Here is an 18,975-nt window from a genome sequence, read left to right as displayed (position 1 = left end):
TAATAAGATTGACTCTATGAAAAAAAAAACCGTAGGGTTTCACACCTGTCCAAAGACTTCTTCATTTACAGTGAATGTGAGATCTAGGATATCATGTATATCGTTGTCTTTCATCCACTGCAAACTCTGGTGGAACTCCTCATCAAGGTATTCCAAGTCACTCAGGTCACACAGTCTAACATAAACAAGAAGAAATTAGAGGAATGGAAATGACAGCAGGGCAGTGATAATGGCTGTGTGCTGATGAAGAGAAGTTAGACAGGACATTTGTACAATCCTAGGGAGAAAAAGAGAGGAATCTAAAGAACCATTGCTATTAGATTCTTTCTCAGCAAAGACATCTTTCCAAATGATACAGTTATTTATCCGATGTGCAATGTTTCGTTTTCAAAGACATATCTCACGGCTCTTCTACACTGCCATATAATACAGATCTCAAAGCAGATAATCCAGATTATCTGCTTTGAACTGGTTTATATGAGTCTACACGGCTATATAATCCAGTTCAGAATTGATAAACGGGATTTTATATGGCAATGTAGTAGATAACTTAAAATCCTAAATAACTCTCCTAAATACATAAAACCTTCATTTAGAGCACATATAGTGGATTCTTGGTGTCAGCTGCAGTTTGGTACCATGAACCCATCTCCACCACTGTGGCTACCAAAATCTATGGATGCTCGTGTCCCATGATATATAATATAGAGGTGTATTAAAATAGTATCCCACATACAGATTGTAAAATCAAGTTTTGACTTTGGAATGTGTGTTGGGGGCCCCCAGAAACCAGAAATGAAAGGAGAAGCCTCTGCCTTTGTTTGTGTTTGTATGTCTCATTGTATATGATTGTAAAAGCACTGAATATTTTCTTATGTATGTAAATGCTGTAATTCACTAGGGGAGAAGGACGGAATAGGAATAAAGTGTATTATTGTTGCTATTATTATTATTATTATTATTATTATTATTATTATGTTCACACTGGTGGACCTGTGGGAGTTGTGTTGCATTCTACTAATCAGTCACTGGGATCAATCCATTTAAACCTTCCCCTTAACTCTAAGGACTGCTATAACATATATGCAACTCATACCCTAACTACCCTAACTACTAGATGTCATTTTGCTTAGAATTAGTTTATTATTTGATACAGCCATCTATTGAGTAGGCAAAACATGTTCAGCTTCTCTAACAACATTCTGCTGTTTGGGTGGGATCTGCATCATTCTTGTACTTACATTCTGAGGAGGGCTTTATAAAATGGCCGTGTAAAGAAGGCATCTAACAAATACTGATGTATGAGAGCGAGACCAAGAATCCGGCCACTAAACCTGAACCTGGAATAAACAAGAAATGAAAAAAATCAAGTTACGTTTACTTTACTGTTGGTTCAGCAATTAATTTTTATAATGTCAACCACAAAATAATTTTAAAAGGAAATGCAGCTCACACACATGTCAAGGCCAGTAGTTTTCATTACTTTTCCACGTCAGCATTATATAGATATGAAAACTCTTGTAACTGATGCATATAAATTCAGCTGCCTTATGCAGAAGGACTCACCTTTAAAGAAAGTACGTTCCCACACAAATATCAGTCTTTGGAGGCTAGAAGCCACTGTAATATTTATGCTAAGGATACGTATGCACGTCTCAAGCCTCTCGCTTTGGAATAAATTTAGATCAGAGCTCAGAAACATTACTTTTGGGGACTGTTACTGCCAGAATCCCCAGCTAACATGGTCACGACAGTGTACATGGGGTGCCTTGCACACCAGGGGGGAAATATGGGCATTGTCTTTTCAAATAACAATTCTGCCCTCACTAATTGAATTTTTATTTAATCCCCATGTGGAGCACAGCAGGGAGTGAGACACTGAAGATTTTTGACATTTAGAACTCATATATTTCTAGTTTTCAATGATAGGATGAGTTTGCACTGGTCATGCTGACTGGGAAGACTTTCTGAAGCTCTTGTTCAGATCTGATACACACTCTTATTCTGAAGTAAGTTTGTGAATTCTAGAGCACGCATCAGTTCTCCAAGTCAGTAAATTACTGGAGAGAGGACACAAATCACTGTTTATTCTCTATGCCTTTAGCATCTGCATGACAGCAGTAAACAAAGAGGCAAACCCAGGCCTTTACAAAGCAGGAGGTGCAGGCATGAAAAAAAATGTTTCAGCTGCTGGATTTCTGTTTGTTATGCTAGTGGAACAGGAGTGGGAAGGGAAGGCTTGAAAAGGAAGGCTTGTAGCCCTAGCAACTGGGCAGGTAGATGAAGTACTTTGGCCACATCATGAGAAGACAGGAAAGCTTAGAGAAGACAATGATGCTGGGGAAAATGGAAGGAAAAAGGAAGAGCGGCCGACCAAGGGCAAGATGGATGGATGGTATCCTTGAAGTGACTGGCTTGACCTTGAAGGAGCTGGGGGTGGTGACGGCCGACAGGGAGCTCTGGCGTGGGCTGGTCCATGAGGTCACGAAGAGTAAGAAGCGACTGAACAAATGAACAACAACAACAATGTGGACATTATAAAATCCTAGGGACAACAGATGCAGGATCACATTTGCGGAAATCCCACTAGCAACACATATTGTTGATATGAACTAGCAGAAATGCCATTCCAATTCTTATAATGCTGTGCATGATTTGTTTGTTTACTTCTACTGTGCAAGCAAGGCAGAGCAGGATTGTATTTACTGTACACTGCATCTTTGCACACTTTGATTCCAGTTTAGCTGTAGCTGAATCTACACTGCCATATAATCCATATTATCAAAGCAGATAATCAACATTATCTGCTTTGAGTTGGATTATACGAGTCTATGATGTGCGATAGGAAGTTGCTGCCAACCATGAGAGAAATAAGGTTGAACACTGTGAAAGCCATCCACTGCATGGCTATCAGCCTCCTCCCAGTAGACTCAAATCAAGGCAAAACTTCATAAGAACCACAATTTCTCTTAATGCTCCCCCAGCAACAGAAAGAGCACCCCTTTGGTGCAGCTAAACCAGCAAATCCCAATTGGATGGCCCTCCATGAAGGTCTTCCTCCAGGAAACCAAGAATGGGTAACTTGGAAGTCCCTGAACAGACTCAGAATTGGAGTGGGCAGATCAAAAGACAACCTGGCAAAATGGCACTACCTAGAAGAATCCTCCACCCTGTGCGACTGTGGAGCAGAACAAACAACTCCACATCTGTATGCTTGCCCACAATGCCCTGCCTCATGCACAGAGGAAGAACTGTTTCAAGCTACAGACAATGCAGTCACCATTACCTGGTTTTGGTCTAAAATTATTTAGCTGCTTGTGTTCCCTCTATCTTATTAATTTTATACTAATATATTTATGCAATGCTTTTGACACGAAATAAATAAAATATTATTTATTAATTTATTTACTTACAATATTTGTATACCGCTTTTCTCACCCCGAGGGGAACTCAAAATGGTTTACACATAAGTAATGGAAAAATTCAATACCAGTACAAACAATTACAATTATACATTACAATTAAAATGTGAGTCTACACTGCTATATAATCCAGTTCAAAGCAGATAATCTGAATGTAATGTGATAGTGTAGATCTAGCCTTCTTAGCTTCCTCATGGAATCCTGGGATTTCTAGTTTGGTGAAGTGATTAGAATGATCTATGGAAAACTCTAAGGCACCACAGTTGGTTATAATTCCTAGAAATCTTTAATATCACATCAATATACAAAGCTATGATTCTGCGGGAGACAGCTGTGAGAGCAAAAGTAGTATCAAAACACTATTAAGTGTGAAATATATATTAAAAGGTGCTGAAATTGTAAACAACTGCTCCTACTCCACCGAATAGATAGTCCTTGTTTTTCCTCTGTACGAAAATGGGTCACGGTTTCCACCCACATCCCTTAATCTGTATTCATGGAAAGGGCTCAGACCAAAAAGCGAAGAACACTGGTTGAAATCTCCTTTTTTCCAGCTGACTTGACTCTTTAATGTTTCCCTGCATTTCATGCACCAAGAATTAACAGAGTAGGGAACTGTTTGCTTTCAAGTAGAAGTGTGGATTCCCATAGAGCTGGTAAAAACAAGCCGGTCATCCACAAAACCACATCTCTGCTGACAGTGTGAGAAACAAGACAAGGATTTAACTTGTCTTGTTAAAAAAAAACATAGCTGCAAATTTTACAGCTAAACTACAAAGAATAAGTTTTAGTGCAATCCCATAGCCTGAAGAGAAACTGGTAAAAAAGAATATATATATATATAGGCTGGCTAATTAGGTTTGCGTTCATATTTTGATGTATTGGGAGTTGAAAACCTGAAATTTGGAGGTGGCAGAGCTCTAGAGAGGCTTCCTCATGACAGATATGAGTGCTGGTGTCTTAAAGCTAAACGGTTAGCAGTGGTTCTCAACCTTCCTAATGCCACGACCCCTTAATGTGCCTCCTCATGTTATGGTGACCCCCAACCATAAAATTAGTTTCATTGCTACTTCATAACTGTCATTTTGCTGCTGTTATGAATCGTAATGTAAATATGTGATATGCAGGATGTATTTTCATACACTGGACTAAATTTGGCACAAATACCCAATACACCCAAATTTGAATACTGGGGGGATTGGGGGAAGGTATTGATTTTGTCCTGTGGGGGTTGTAGTTGCTGGGATTTATAGTTCACCTACAATCAAAGAGCATTCCGAATTCCACCAATTATGGAATTGAATCAAACTTGGCACACAGAACCCCCATGACCAACAGAAAATACTGGAAGGGTTTGGTGGGGATTGACCTTGAGTTTTGGTAGTTGTAGTTCACCTACATCCAGAGAGCACTGTGGAATCAAACAATGGTGGATCTGAACCAAACCTGGCACGAATTCTCATTATGCCCAAATGTAAACACTAGTGGAGTTTGGGGAAAATAGACCTTGACATTTGGTAGTTGTAGTTGCTGGGATTTCTAGTTCACCTGCAATCAAAGGCACGAATTCTCAATATGCCCAAATGTAAACACTGGTGGAGTTTGGGGAAAATAGACCTTGACATTTGAGAGCTGTAGTTGCTGGGATTTATAGTTCGTCTACAATCTAAGAGCATTCTGAATCCTACCAACGACTGAATTGGCCAAACTTCCCACAGAACCTTCATGACCAACAGAAAATACTGTGTTTTTCTGGTGGTCTTTGGTGGCCCTTCTAACACCCCCTCGCGACCCCTCCAGGGGTCCCGACCCCCAGGTTGAAAAACACTGGGTTAATGTGTTGTCGAAAGCTTTCATGGCTGGAATCACTGGGTTTCTGTGAGTATTTCAGGCTTATGGCCATGTTCCAGAAGCATTATTTCCGAATGTTTCACCCACCTCTATGGCAGACCTTACAACCCCTGAGGATGCCTGCCATAGATGTGAGCAAAACGGCAGAAGAGAATGCTTCTGAAACATGGCCATACAGCCCGGAAATCTCATAGAAACCCAGTAACTGGCTAATGCCACAAAACACTCAGCAAAGAATTAAATGCTTACTATCCTTTCTGAGTCTACTATTAAAAAACCATGTACAGGTGTGCTTATTTTCTTTTACCAAAAAGAAAATAAGCACACCCATACATGGTTTTTTAATAGTAGCATGAGTATGCCGAATGATTCATAAAAACAGCAGAAAATAATAGTACCATGATGATTCATCATCCTTACCATTCATGGTGATTATCCACAAAAGCAGACATGGGACTGATTTGTACAGTGTATGTGTCGTTGGCTGAATATTCAAATAATCCATAATACGGGTTGAAGAGTTCTCTTGATACCAGGAAAAAGAATTCCCTTGAAGGCCCGCTATAATCCAGTCTTTAAAAAGAGAAAACAAAAATATAAGGTGAATAAGTGTTATAGAAGATAATTCAAGACCACAGTAATTCGCATGAGTTCTGTATTGGAAGTTGTTGAATTGTTCCCCTTGAACTAGTGTAATCGTTTACCACCTATTTAAAGGTACAAAGAAGGTATTGTTTCCCATTTAGCTGGCTCTCTATATACAGGCCTGCTACTACTATTTTGTTGTATTTATTTATTTATGACCTCCAAAGAACTCAGGTTCAGTGGACACAGGTTACTTGCAATTTATCTTCACAAAAATACAAAAAGTAAGAGTGCATCAACACTGTAGAATTAATGTAATTTGACAGCACTTTAACTGACTTGGCTCAATGCTTTAGCATCAAAGGAGTTATATTTTGGTGAGGCACCCACACCCTTTGGCAGAGAATAAAACTACAACTTGTAAAACTACAACTCCCATGTTTCCATAGCATTGAGCCATGGCCTTTAAAGTAGTGTTAAACTGCGCTCATTCTACAGGGTAGATGCACCCTCACAGAGATAGGATGGGGTACCAATAAATAATAATAATAATAATTATTATTATTATTATTATTATTTGAAACACAACAAGATGATTCCACAGCAGACACTCTGATGGCTGTTGAATTGGATTACACATTTCCTAGACATTTCCCAAGTGTCTAGGACTGTGTGATGTATCGGTGAATAATGCATGCAGATCCCAGTAAGGTGGCCTTCTGCAGCTGGCAGATGATAATTTTGTCAGCGCCGATTGTGTTTAAGTGCAGGCCAAGGTCTTTTGGCACTGCACCCAGTGTGCCGATCACCACTGGGACCACCTTTACTGGTTTGTGCCAGAGTCTGCAGTTCAATTTTTAAATCCTCATATCGTGTCAGCTTTTCCAGTTGTTTCTCTTCAATCCTGCTGTCACCTGGGATTGCGACAGTGACTATCCTTATTATTATTATTATTATTATTATTATTATTATTATTATTGGTGTCCCAAAGCTGCCAAGCGACCTTCATGGAGTTTGTCTGTTTCCCTGAGTCCTACTGGGACATTCTAAGCATCATATCATGTTGGCGTTTGTCTGCATCCCCCTTTCAGCCTTTTTTCCCTCCGTGTCAAGAGTGATGTGCGAAACTGGAAGTCGCTTTATGGCTTCAGCCATAAATGGGCATATTGTTTCTATGTTCTATTACACTATGTAACAAAATTTGAAAAAAAAATCTGTTCCTGGTTTGAAAGCATTATTTCCTGTTTAATTGTGCTGTACCTATTTCAAAAGTAGTTGTCTACTCCAGAAACTTTGTTTTGTGGCTGCCACAAACTATGTTGAATAGGTTGAGACTCAATGAGATAGTCATTGAAAAACTATCGCAAAATGTGCCACAGGATGTCCCGCAAAAACAAGGTTTTTGCAGTTTAATAAACTTTTTCTATATTTTTTATGATAGTACCAATTAAGAAATTACATTTATAACCCAGGAACAAAAATCGTGTTACATAGTGTTATAGACCCCACCAGTTTTTTAAGAGCTCTGCACCAAGGAGTAACTGACACCTACTGTACACCTCTTTGCACCAAACTCATAAAGGAGGAATTGTGACTTTAAAAACAAAGCTCCAGAAAAGACACAAAATAGAGGACATTACACTATGGGAGTCACTATCCTGTGCATTCCTGTGATGAAGAACAGTGGCAACTTACTGGAATGATGGGTTGAGCTCCCATCGGTCAGCTCCAGCTTTCCATGAGAGGACTTCCCACAGGATGGTAAAACATCCAAACATCCCCTGGGCAACGTCCTTGCAGACGGCCAATTCTCTCACACCAGAAGCGATTTGCAGTTCTCAAGTTGCTACTGATACGAAAAAAATCTGGTATGATGATGGGCAAAATCAGTCCACTGCTGGCAATACACAACTGCAATAACTCTGAAGTGCAAAGTCGTATGTTTGGGAAGGTGGCATAACTCTGTCCTCCATCTGTCTCCCATTTACTACTATTTTAAGGTAGTTGCTTGGGTGTGTGTGTATGTGTGTGTGTGTGTGTATGTACACACACACACATATACATACAATCCAGCAAGGTTAGAGCAGATGATGCTGCCACAGAGGTGTCCAAACAGATGAATTAAGTCCCAGGATCAGGGCACTTCATTGCAGGGAGGTGGTGGACTGGCAACAAAAATCACATAACTGGCTACTATTCCAGTTTCCATCTCCATGCAATAAAGCCCATGGATCTCACCATTGCTTTGCTGATGTACACTGCAGACTGATTCACTCATAGTGGTGCACTACATGATGGTTGTACTGCCCAACTTGGGAAATGCTACAGTCAACATGTGTTGAGCAAGAGATTTGCGTATCCAAATCCAAATCTCCTTTGTCCTGGCCTTATGACAAAAACATTCTTTGTGGGAAAGTGTTTGGTTAGTTTTTACTGCTGCTTCCTAAAACAGCTTTTGTTTGCATTACCAGTTCTAGACACTTAGGAAACACGGAAAGGGAGATATACAACATCCTCAAAACAACTCGCTCAAAAAAGATCTACAAAGTATACTCCTATAAATACTATCACATCTTCGGGTTCACTTTATCATAGCTTTACAACCAATAATTCTCATTTTTCCTAGTTTATCTTTTTCTTTCTATTTATTTACTTGAAGTAACCTGGTGCTTTTGTGAACCGAGGCCAACAGTTATAAACTCGTAGAAAATGAAGGAAAACTGACTTCAAGAATAACTGTTTTAAGTGGACACACATTGAAATGATCATCTGCCACGGCTTAAATGACACTGCGCTATAGTCACTGCTTTGCCAATCTTCATGGGATTATAAACAAAAGAGATTAATGAGGATTCAATCCACATTCAGCTGCCAGTCAGATTCTTCAAATAGTTCGTTTCCTTCTTTTTTTTATTGCAACATAGTTGAGGCTCTTTCTAGTTGTATAAATATAGTTTTAGGAAAAAGATGTAACATTTTAAAACATTTTAATTATGTATTATGTAAACCAAAACATGAAGAAACTCAAAGGAGGTGGGTATGAAATGCTTTACTTTCTCATGAACAGGAACTCCAACCAACAAAGGGCAAAAGGCTCATACACATAAAATGTACCTGTTCTGACTTTCAGACAAATTCAACTTAAGAACTAACCTACAGAACCGATCTTGTTTGTAACTTGGGGACTGCCTGCACACAATGTCAGGCCACAGCTCTGAAATGGGAGTGATTTATATTATTATTATTATTATTATTATTATTATTATTATTATTACAACAAGATTAGTACACCACTCTGAGTCTCCCCTCGGGGGTTGAGAAGGGCAGGGTAGAAATGTTGTAAATAAAATAAATAAATACACAGCAAACAAGATCACTATGGTGGTTGTGACACTTGGGAAGTGTCACACGTCAGACACTTCCCAAGTGTCTATGACTATGTAATGTATCAGCAAATGATGCATGTAGATCTGAGTAGGGTGGGCTGACAGATAGTAATTTTGTCTGCGCTGATTGTGTTCAAGTGCAGGCCAAGGTCTTTAGGCACTGCACCCAGTGTGCCAATCACCACTAGGACCACCTTGACTGGCTTGTGCCAGGGTATTTGCAGTTCAAAATTTGCAGTTTGACATGTTCATTTTCTGTAAATTATCAGGCTTGTGTTCCCACCAGATTTATGTCGCAGTCAAATGGTATTTGCGGCACAAATTTCAGTGCATCATCTGAGCAACAGTACTATGCCTCTGCTTGTAGTCCATCTGCACAATCTTCTTGCAGCACCTGAGTATATGATCCATCATTTTGCCTGCTTCCTTGAAGAGTCTACACTTGGAATCTGTTGTCATCTTCCCAATTCTAGCTTTGATGACATTTGTTCTAATGGCTTGTTCTTGGGTGCCAGAATCAGGCCCTCCGTCTCCTTTTGTGAGCCACATCCATGTTTTTCCGTATCAATTTTTCCCAGGAACTGTCCATGGACAAGAGCCTTCTTTTGCCAGTTTTCTCTTCTGCTGTATTTTTATGGCATTCACTCTCTACCTTTTGTACTTTAAGTGATTTTATACTATGGATCTCCATCAATGTTGATTCTTGACTGTCTTTCACATAATCTGCCAGTAAATGTTTATCTTCTAATGTTTGTTTCAATTGCAGAAGCCTTCTGCCTCCTGATTTTCTGGACAGGTAAAGTCTGTCGACATCACTACATAGGTGTAATGAGTAGTGGCTTGTCATGAGTTTTCTTGATTTTCTGTCCAGATCATCCAGCTTTGCTTGTGTCCAGTTCACAATTTCAGCAGTGTATCTAATGATGAGAATGGCTCAGGTGTTGATAGCCTTGATCGTATTTCTGCCATTTAATTTGCTCTCTCAAAACCTTTCTGATCCTTTCTACATATTATTTGCTGATCACATTTTTCACATGTCCATGCTTAATATTGTCCAGCTGTAGTATGCCAGAATAATTATAGGCTTCAGTCTGATTGCACTTTATAGTTTGTCCATTTGGGATCTCTATGCCCTTGCTGTGAGTAATTTTCCCTTTCTTTAATGCCACTGTGGCACATTTGTCTAGCCCAGTGGTTCTCAACCTGTGGGTCCTCAGGTGTTTTGGCCTACAACTCCCAGAAATCCCAGCTAGTTTACCAGCTGTTAGGACGTCTGGGAGTTGAAGGCCAAAACATCTGGGGACTCCACAGATTGAGAACCACTGAGCTAGGCCAAACTCCATACTGATGTCAGTGCTGAAGAGTCTGACTGTGTTGGTCAGTGACTGCATTTCAGTTTCTGATTTTCCATAAAGCTTTAGATCATCCATGTACAGCAAGTGGGGATATTTTTTTTGGTGAATTTCTTGCCATTTGGTATTATTATGTTTATGTTTATTTATACTCCACTTTTTATCTCCACAACGAGACTAAATAGATCTCACACAAAACCAACACAGAATACATATTTAAGCAAATTAAATATTTCTTATAATATAAAACCTCTTTTCTTTATAGAGCACAAACCTCAGAAAAAATAAGCAAACTTGAATTCTATCAAGTTACTGTTCACACAAATGCCTTAAATGGGTGTTTCCATACTGGATACATTTTTGAAAATGTAGCACACAGATTATTTAATATCAGTAACATTCACTTCCACAATATTAACCTGACTTGTTAATATTTTCTATTTCAGAAGATCAACAATCATTTTCTATTTCAGAAGATTAACCATCATAGCTACACAATGCTGTATCAGTCTCGCCTTACCAAAATGTTGGAGCCCCTGGTGAAGCAATGGATTAAACCCATTTGAATTCAGAAGAGCAAGTTGAGCTCCCTCTGTCAGCTCTAGCTCCCCATGCAGGGAAATGAGAGAAGCTTCCCACAAAGATGGTAAAACATCAAAACATCTGGACATCCCCTGGGCAACATCCTTGCAGATGGTCAATTCTCTCACACCAGAAGCAACTTGCAGTTTCTCAAGTCACTCCTCACACACAAACAACAAACTCCAAAATGTTTACAAAAACTAATCTATTTGAATGGTTCTCTGAAAAGGCCTCACTTTATGTAGACAATGATCAAATCAGAAAGAAGGCTAAACGAGAATGAGCTATCTCATGGGCAATTTTCAAAGAAATGAATATTTTGATGGGAAGCAAAACTAAAACAAGAAATTTCCTATCAACATCCGCTCTCAATGTGTAAATAATAAAATGTGAATTTTAACATCATCAGCTCCCAACTTATGTTCTTAATGACAATGTTGACTTACTAAGCAGCCTTCCCTTTTCTGCCTTAGCTAGAAATGGAATTAAGATGGAAACCCATTAAATTAGATGTTGCAGGAATTTAATTTCAGAGAGATAACAAGTATGATAATGAGAAGGACAAGCATCCCCATCAGCAAATGAGATCTCTATCATCTCTTTTAACCATTTGGATAATAAAACCGGAGTCACTGTGCCACACCTACCATTTTAATATGTATCGTAACATAAGTATTATTTAAACTGCAAACATATGAGTTCTAACCAGTTTTTATTCAGAGCTCAGCACCTGCTAAGCAAAGAACAAGGCACCGGTTTTGTTCATAGAATCATAGAATCAAAGAGTTGGAAGAGACCTCATGGGCCATCCAGTCCAACCCCCTGCCAAGAAGCAGGAATATTGCATTCAAATCACCCCTGACAGATGGCCATCCAGCCTCTGTTTAAAAGCTTCCAAAGAAGGAGCCTCCACCACACTCCGGGGCAGAGAGTTCCACTGCTGAACGGCTCTCAGTCAGGAAGTTCTTCCTAATGTTCAGATGGAATCTTCTCTCTTGTAGTTTGAAGCCATTGTTCCGCGTCCTAGTCTCCAGGGAAGCAGAAAACAAGCTTGCTCTCTCCTCCCTGTGGCTTCCTCTCACATATTTATACATGGCTATCATATCCCCTCTCAGCCTTCTCTTCTTCAGGCTAAACATGCCCAGCTCCTTAAGCCGCTCCTCATAGGGCTTGTTCTCCAGACCTTTTATCATTTTAGTCGCACTCCTCTGGACACATTCCAGCTTGTCAATATCTCTCTTGAATTGTGGTGCCCAGAATTGGACACAATATTCCAGATGTGGTCTAACCAAAACAGAATAGAGGGGTAGCATTACTTCCCTAGATCTAGACACTATGCTCCTATTGATGCAGGCCAAAATCCCATTGGCTTTTTTGCCGCCACATCACATTGTTGGCTCATGTTTAACTTGTTGTCCACGAGGACTCCAAGATCTTTTTCACACGTACTGCTCTCGAGCCAGGCGTCCCCCATTCTGTATCTTTGCATTTCGTTTTCCTGCCAAAGTGGAGTATCTTGCATTTGTCACTGTTGAACTTCATTTTGTTAGTTTTGGCCCATCTCTCTAATCTGTCAAGATCGTTTTGAATCCTGCTCCTGTCCTCTGGAGTATTGGCTATCCCTCCCAATTTGGTGTCGTCTGCAAACTTGATGATCCTGCCTTCTAATCCTTCATCTAGGTCATTAATAAAGATGTTGAACAGGACCGGACCAGGACGGAACCCTGTGGCACTCCGCTCGTCACTTCTTTCCAGGTGAGCACCCTCCGGGTTCGTCCATTTAACCAATTCCAGATCCACCTCACCGTAGTTTTGCCTAGCCCACATTGTACTAGTTTCCTTGCCAGAAGGTCATGGGGGACCTTGTCGAAGGCTTTACTGAAATCCAGGTACGCTACATCCATGGCATTCCCCGCGTCTACCCAGCTTGTAGCTCTATCGAAGAAAGAGATCAGATTAATCTGACATGACTTGTTTTTGATAAATCCATGTTGACTATTAGCGATGACTACATTTGTTTCTAAGTGTTTGCAGACCACTTCCTTAACAATCTTTTCCAGAATCTTGCCTGGTATTGACGTGAGGCTGACCGGACGGTAGTTGTTTGGGTCATCCTTTTTTCCCTTCTTGAAGATTGGGACCACATTGGCCCTCCTCCAATCTGCTGGAACTTCTCCTGTTCTCCAAGCACTCTCAAAGATGGTTGCCAATGGTTCCGAAATGACTTCCGCTAGTTCCTTCAATACTCTGGGGTGTAGTTGATCTGGCCCTGGGGACTTGAACTGATTAAGAGCGGCCAGGTATTCCTGTATGACTTGTTTCCCAATTTGGAGTTGGATGTCCTCCAATCCCTCATCCACTCCATCTTGCTGAGGTTGAAGATGACTTTCTTTTTGTGAGAAGACCGAGGCAAAGAGAAGAAGCACATTTTTAAAAATAGTAGATGGATTTATATTTATTTATCATGTCAGAAGTGAACTAAGGGTACAATTATAATGTACAGGGTTAGTCAAAATGCATAGGCCAATAAGCCATTCAATTGAATGGCTTATTGGCCTATGCATTTTGACTAACCCTGTATTTAAAACCACAAAGTTAAAAACTTGGCATTATGCTAAATGTCCTTTTACCAGAAGCTGGCCACTGTGAGAAGGTCCTCCATTGTGCATGTTGCAGGGCTCAGGTTGCATTGTAGTAGGTGGTCTTCAGTTTGCTCTTCTCCACACTCGCATGTTGTGGACGCCACCTTGTAGTCCCAATTCTTAAAGTTAGCTCTGCATCGTCTGGTGCCTTCCAGGTTGCCCAGTCTTCTGTGTTCCCAGAGGAAGTCTCTGGTTTCAGCCACTGATTGAGGTTTTGGATATTAGCCTGCCACTTTTGGACTCTTGCTTGCTGAGAGGTTCCTGTGTGTGTGTCTGTAGATCTTAGGAAGCTATTTCTTGATTGAAGGTGTTGGCTTGCTGGCTGATATCTGACAGAGGATGGGCCGGATATTTGACAGGGGTTTCCTTTTGAGTTTGTCTGTCCGAGGAAGGGCATTTTACTAGGATTGTTTCCACACCTAAATACTGATGGTACTTTTGCGAGGGTTTCTGCATTCTCATATTATTACACATTTTCATCCCAATGCCATACTTTCTATATTTACTCCCACCCTCTTTCTACATTTTGTAAACAGCCTGAAGTTGATGTGGATTGACTTAGCTTTATTACCACCTGATGTGCACAGGATCCTCCACACTCTGAAGGTGCAAATATTTTTTTATTATGATCTAAAGTTAAGCAAACCAACCAACCTGGCACCTGTTGGATGAATGAGTATTCAGGAAAATCAATACATGGTGGAAATGCCATTGAAAGAAATGACAGCTGCAAGTCTTCTTCGGCAAGTCCCTTGTTAGCTTTTCACATCTGGATCTGCAGTTCTGCCCATTCTTTTTGGCAAAACTTCTCTAGCTCCACCATGCCAGACAGGAATTGTTGCTGAACAGTCACTTTCAAGACTTGGCACAGATTCTCTGAAGATTGAGGTCTATGCTTTGACTGAGCTATTCCAAGACATCAGAGTTCTTATTTTTAAGCTGCTCCAATCTGACTTTGGCAATGTGTTTGGGTGGTTGTCCTGCTAGAAGAGGAACCTCTATCCTACTCCTTGCTGCCTTGCAATCTGAAGCAGGTTTTCCTCTAGAATGATCCTATAATTTGCTCCATCCATCTTTCCCTCCTTGCCCACTTTCCCAGTGCCAGATCAGACGGGCTGCAGCAAAATACAGAGTAATTTTACAGGAAATTCTTCTTCAGACTGCATCCACTTAGAATAATGTCTCTCCACAGATGGTGCTCTCAGGGCAATAAGCACTGGGCGGTTTTGTGCCCCATGTAAAGAGTTTTGCGAGAAGGATAAAAAGTTCAGTGTTGGTCACATCTGTTCAGAGAATCCTTTTCTGTGTATTTCCCATGTCTCTCACATGCCACTTTGCAACCTGCACTTGAGCTTTGGTATGAAGATGTCTCAGCAATTCCTTTTTTCTCACCCCTCTTCTGAAAGCCCAGGTTGTAGAGCATTTGGGTGATGGCTTTTCCAAGAACGTTTTCTCCATCTCTGCTGTAGATCTCTACCGCTTCTTCTGAATTGCCATTGGCTCCTCAGCTGTTTTACTGAATAATGCCCTCCAGGCACTATGTTTTGTAGGTGGCCATTTATACGCACAATTGAATCATATTCTATTCTGTAAGAGTGATTGTAACGCTGCTCTGAGTATGTTCATAGGCTGATATATTTTGAAAAACCCAATTCGTATTGGTGCTTTTGCACAAATCTATTCTGAATTTGGTTTGATACAACTTTGGTCTTTACAACAATTTTGCCTTAGGTATGCTCTCCAATGCACTTTTTGGGTTTTCCTGAAATAGATGTGTTTAATCTGAGACATATGAGACTTCAATTGCATACTGGCAGACTCCATTCAACAACTTGAGTGAGTTCTGTAAGCAGTAGGATGTGCCAAACGTTACACTATGTAACAAAATCTGAATTTTTTTTCTGTTCCTGGTTTGGAAGTGTTATTTCCTGTTTAATTACATGATACTTCACTTTTGTGGCTGCCACAAACTAGGTTGAATTGGTTGGAGACTGGATGAGGTATACATTGAAAAACTATTGCAGGATGTCCTGCAAAAGCAAAGTTTTTGCAGTTTCATAAACTTTTCCATGTTTTTATGATAGAATCCATTAGGAAATGACACTTACAACTCAGGAACAAAAATCATGTCAGAAGCAAATTGAGAATGCACTACAAGTCACTTCTGGTGTGAGAGAATTGGCTGTCTACAAGGACGTTGCCCAGGGGATACCTAATGAGTTACCATCCTGTGGGAGGCTTCTCTTATGTCCCCATATGGGAAGCTGAGGCTGATAGATGGGAGCTCACCTTATCTCATGGCTTCAAATCGCCGACCTTTAGGTCAGCAGTTTAGCTGGCACAAGGGCTTAACCCATTGTGCCATGAGGGATCCTGGGCGATCCCTCATGACCAAATATGATTATCTTACGGAATCAGTGTCTTGGCAATGGATCCGTAAATGACTCTGAAGACCTTTCCTGGATCCGCATGGTTTTTCACAATGAGAACATAGATTTGCAAGTGGAAAGTGGTCATGACAAGGGTTTGCTTGATGGTCAAACACAAGAAATTGCTATGACTAGCCCCATATTGCACTAGGATGCTCAGATACAGCACTTAATATAAAAGACAAGTCTGCGTGCTACCTGGACATCATCACTGATTGTGTTATTGGTGAATAAAAGATGTCATTCTTGATTTCTTAAATCAGAAGGAAGCTTTTGCTTCCTCACTAGAAATAATGGCACTTGTTTGGAATATGGACCAATTTCATCTCCATCTGGTATCCTATTGCTAAATATTACCATCCAGATTAGAACATTTTGAGAGAGTTGTAGGTTTCTTTTCCGTTGATGTTGAATTGTATTCTGACTTTCCTTCAATTTAGAGGGCCTTGAAAGCCTCTCAAGCTGGTTTCTGTTAGGGTAAGAGGTTGGTGGTGTCGGGAGGGAAGGCAGCACAATGTTGGAATGTGAGATGAATACATTCTTGTATAACACCCATAAAAGCCTGCAGCTTTGGTCTTAAACTACCAATTAAAATAAAGTTACAGGGGATTATCCTGGGGTAGATGGATGATGATATGGTAAGCAAAGATCATGCAATCTGATTTTCTGACTCCAGTAAACCTAGTCCATCATCCAGGAACAAAAGGTTCAAAATATTTTGAGTGAGATAGAGATGCAAAGAAGCAAGAATATCCGGTACAGTATTCTCTTTCTTTCCGCTCTTCCACATATATTAATTACACTTGCCATCCCATGCAAACAACAAAGCCATTCTTAGATATTGTCCAATGTCATAACACTACCAAATTACTAAAGAGTTTGGCAATATAATCCTTTGCATTCAATTCCTCTCTCCTCCTTTCTGTGACTCTCCTCCCTCTTTTGTAAAGTTAAACAATACCATTTGACACATCAATCCTTGGCTATTGATACTCATTACTAGTCAGGTTGTCATAACTTCTAGTAAACGGGAGCAGCTCTGCACTACCATTTCGGTTTTTAAGGCAGTAGCTTCCAATCAAACGTAAGTGTACAACTGAATTGCCTAAATGAGAACAAATAATGAACTATGGGTTCTGATAATGAATTTACAGTATGTTCCCACTGAGATATTTGAAAATGAAATCCATTTACTATGAGATAGTGTTCCCCACTGAAACAGAAAGGGTCTTGGTTTTAAATAGACATGGGCCCAAGCTTCGACGGATGAGACTGTTTTACTGTTTTAATGATTATTCTACTGTTTATGGATGTATTTTAATTTGGTTGATGTCTAACTGTAATTGTATATTTGTAATTGTTTGTGCTGGCATTGAATTTTGCCATTACCTATGTGGAAACCGCTTTGAGTCCCCTTTGAGGTGAGAAAAACGGTATACAAATACTGTAAATAAATAATAATAATAATAATTTGGCACAGTGGGTTAAACCATAGGAACAGAAAATCTGCCGATCGAAAGGTTGGCAGTTCAAGTCCAGGTCGGGGTGAGCTCCTGCCATTAGTCCCAGCTTCTGCTCACCTAGCAGATTGAAACAGCAATGTGAGTAGATAAATAGGTACCACTTTAAGAGGGGAGGTAATAAAAGGCGCCCATAAGGACATGGTGGCGATTCGATTGGGAGGACGTCTACTGACAACAAAGTTCCTCGGGATGGAGGAAAGAGCGATAGCACCTTCCCATGGCAGGAGTCAAGCACAGCCTCCAGATGCCAGAGATGGGAAAAGATGGAAAAGCCTATACCTCTGTTTATGTATTGTCTGTCCTTGTGAATTGTATAAATGGCATTGAATGTTTGCCATATATGTGTTTTATAATCCGCCCTGAGTCTCCTCATGGAGATAGAACGGAATATAAATAAAGTATATTATTATTATTATTATTATTATTATTATTATTATAGAAATGCAGGACAAAGCAAATAAAGTTGACTTAAACATAACCAAGAGACAAGTATTTCCTCAACTATCATTTCAGCAGCAGACAGGTTGGGCTCATCCACAGTTATTCATCTCACAGTTTTGATAGTGAATAAAGATTGTCTGTGCTACAAATCCATGTGTTCACTTGCTTGAATGGAAATAACTTATTTTGGGTTCACAGTGCCCAATATAGCATTGTTATGATTTTCTGTGAAGGGAGACATTAATCAATAGAAACACACCAATGTCATTAGAACTCTTTCTTTGTTGGGGCAATCCAAGAAAGGATAACACCCAGTCTGGAAACATCTCCTGTGTGAGCTTGCAGTGGAGCCTGTCAAAAGGTGTGACTACTACAGAAACTATACAGTCACTACAACCTGCACTGAATGGCAAGACCAAACAACCAGATTAAAAATGGAATTTTTCTGCATTGGATGAGTTGTTCATAACCAAGAGCAGCTGTTCACTGAACACAATATAAAAATCCAAAACTTATGTAAACATATATCCATGTCTTCCATTTTCTAAAACTGATTCAACAGCAGCAATGAATATATAAAAAATATTTTGAAAGGTGTAAAAAGAGAGGCTGCAAAAGACGGAACTCCATGTGGAATGTGGCTGTTTTGCAGCACACCATACCGTGGATTAGAGTTGTGTGCGGATGTGTTTTTCTTTGTTAGATCCATTCTTTCATTACTTTCATTACCTCCAGGAGCACACAACGGGAATCCCCATCCCG

At 40.1% G+C, this 18,975-nt stretch overlaps 1 protein-coding gene across 4 annotated transcripts in view; it reads right to left on the bottom strand.

Moving 5' to 3' along the window:
* The window catches only part of HECW2 (HECT, C2 and WW domain containing E3 ubiquitin protein ligase 2), a 271,624-nt gene that overhangs the window by 17,417 nt on the left and 235,232 nt on the right, over positions 1-18,975 (bottom strand). For all 4 annotated transcript variants that reach the window (XM_060780832.2, XM_067470757.1, XM_060780840.2 and 1 more), the window contains exons 22-24: positions 5,694-5,846; positions 1,242-1,340; positions 46-175 (exon numbers count right to left, since the gene is read on the bottom strand). In XM_060780832.2, the coding sequence (XP_060636815.2) occupies positions 46-175; positions 1,242-1,340; positions 5,694-5,846 (382 nt within the window). The remainder of the gene's footprint in view (positions 1-45; positions 176-1,241; positions 1,341-5,693; positions 5,847-18,975) is intronic.

Source organism: Anolis sagrei, chromosome 1, assembly GCF_037176765.1.
Source record: "Anolis sagrei isolate rAnoSag1 chromosome 1, rAnoSag1.mat, whole genome shotgun sequence".
Taxonomy (NCBI): domain Eukaryota; kingdom Metazoa; phylum Chordata; class Lepidosauria; order Squamata; family Dactyloidae; genus Anolis; species Anolis sagrei.
This window is presented reverse-complemented; position numbering and strand designations above follow the sequence as displayed.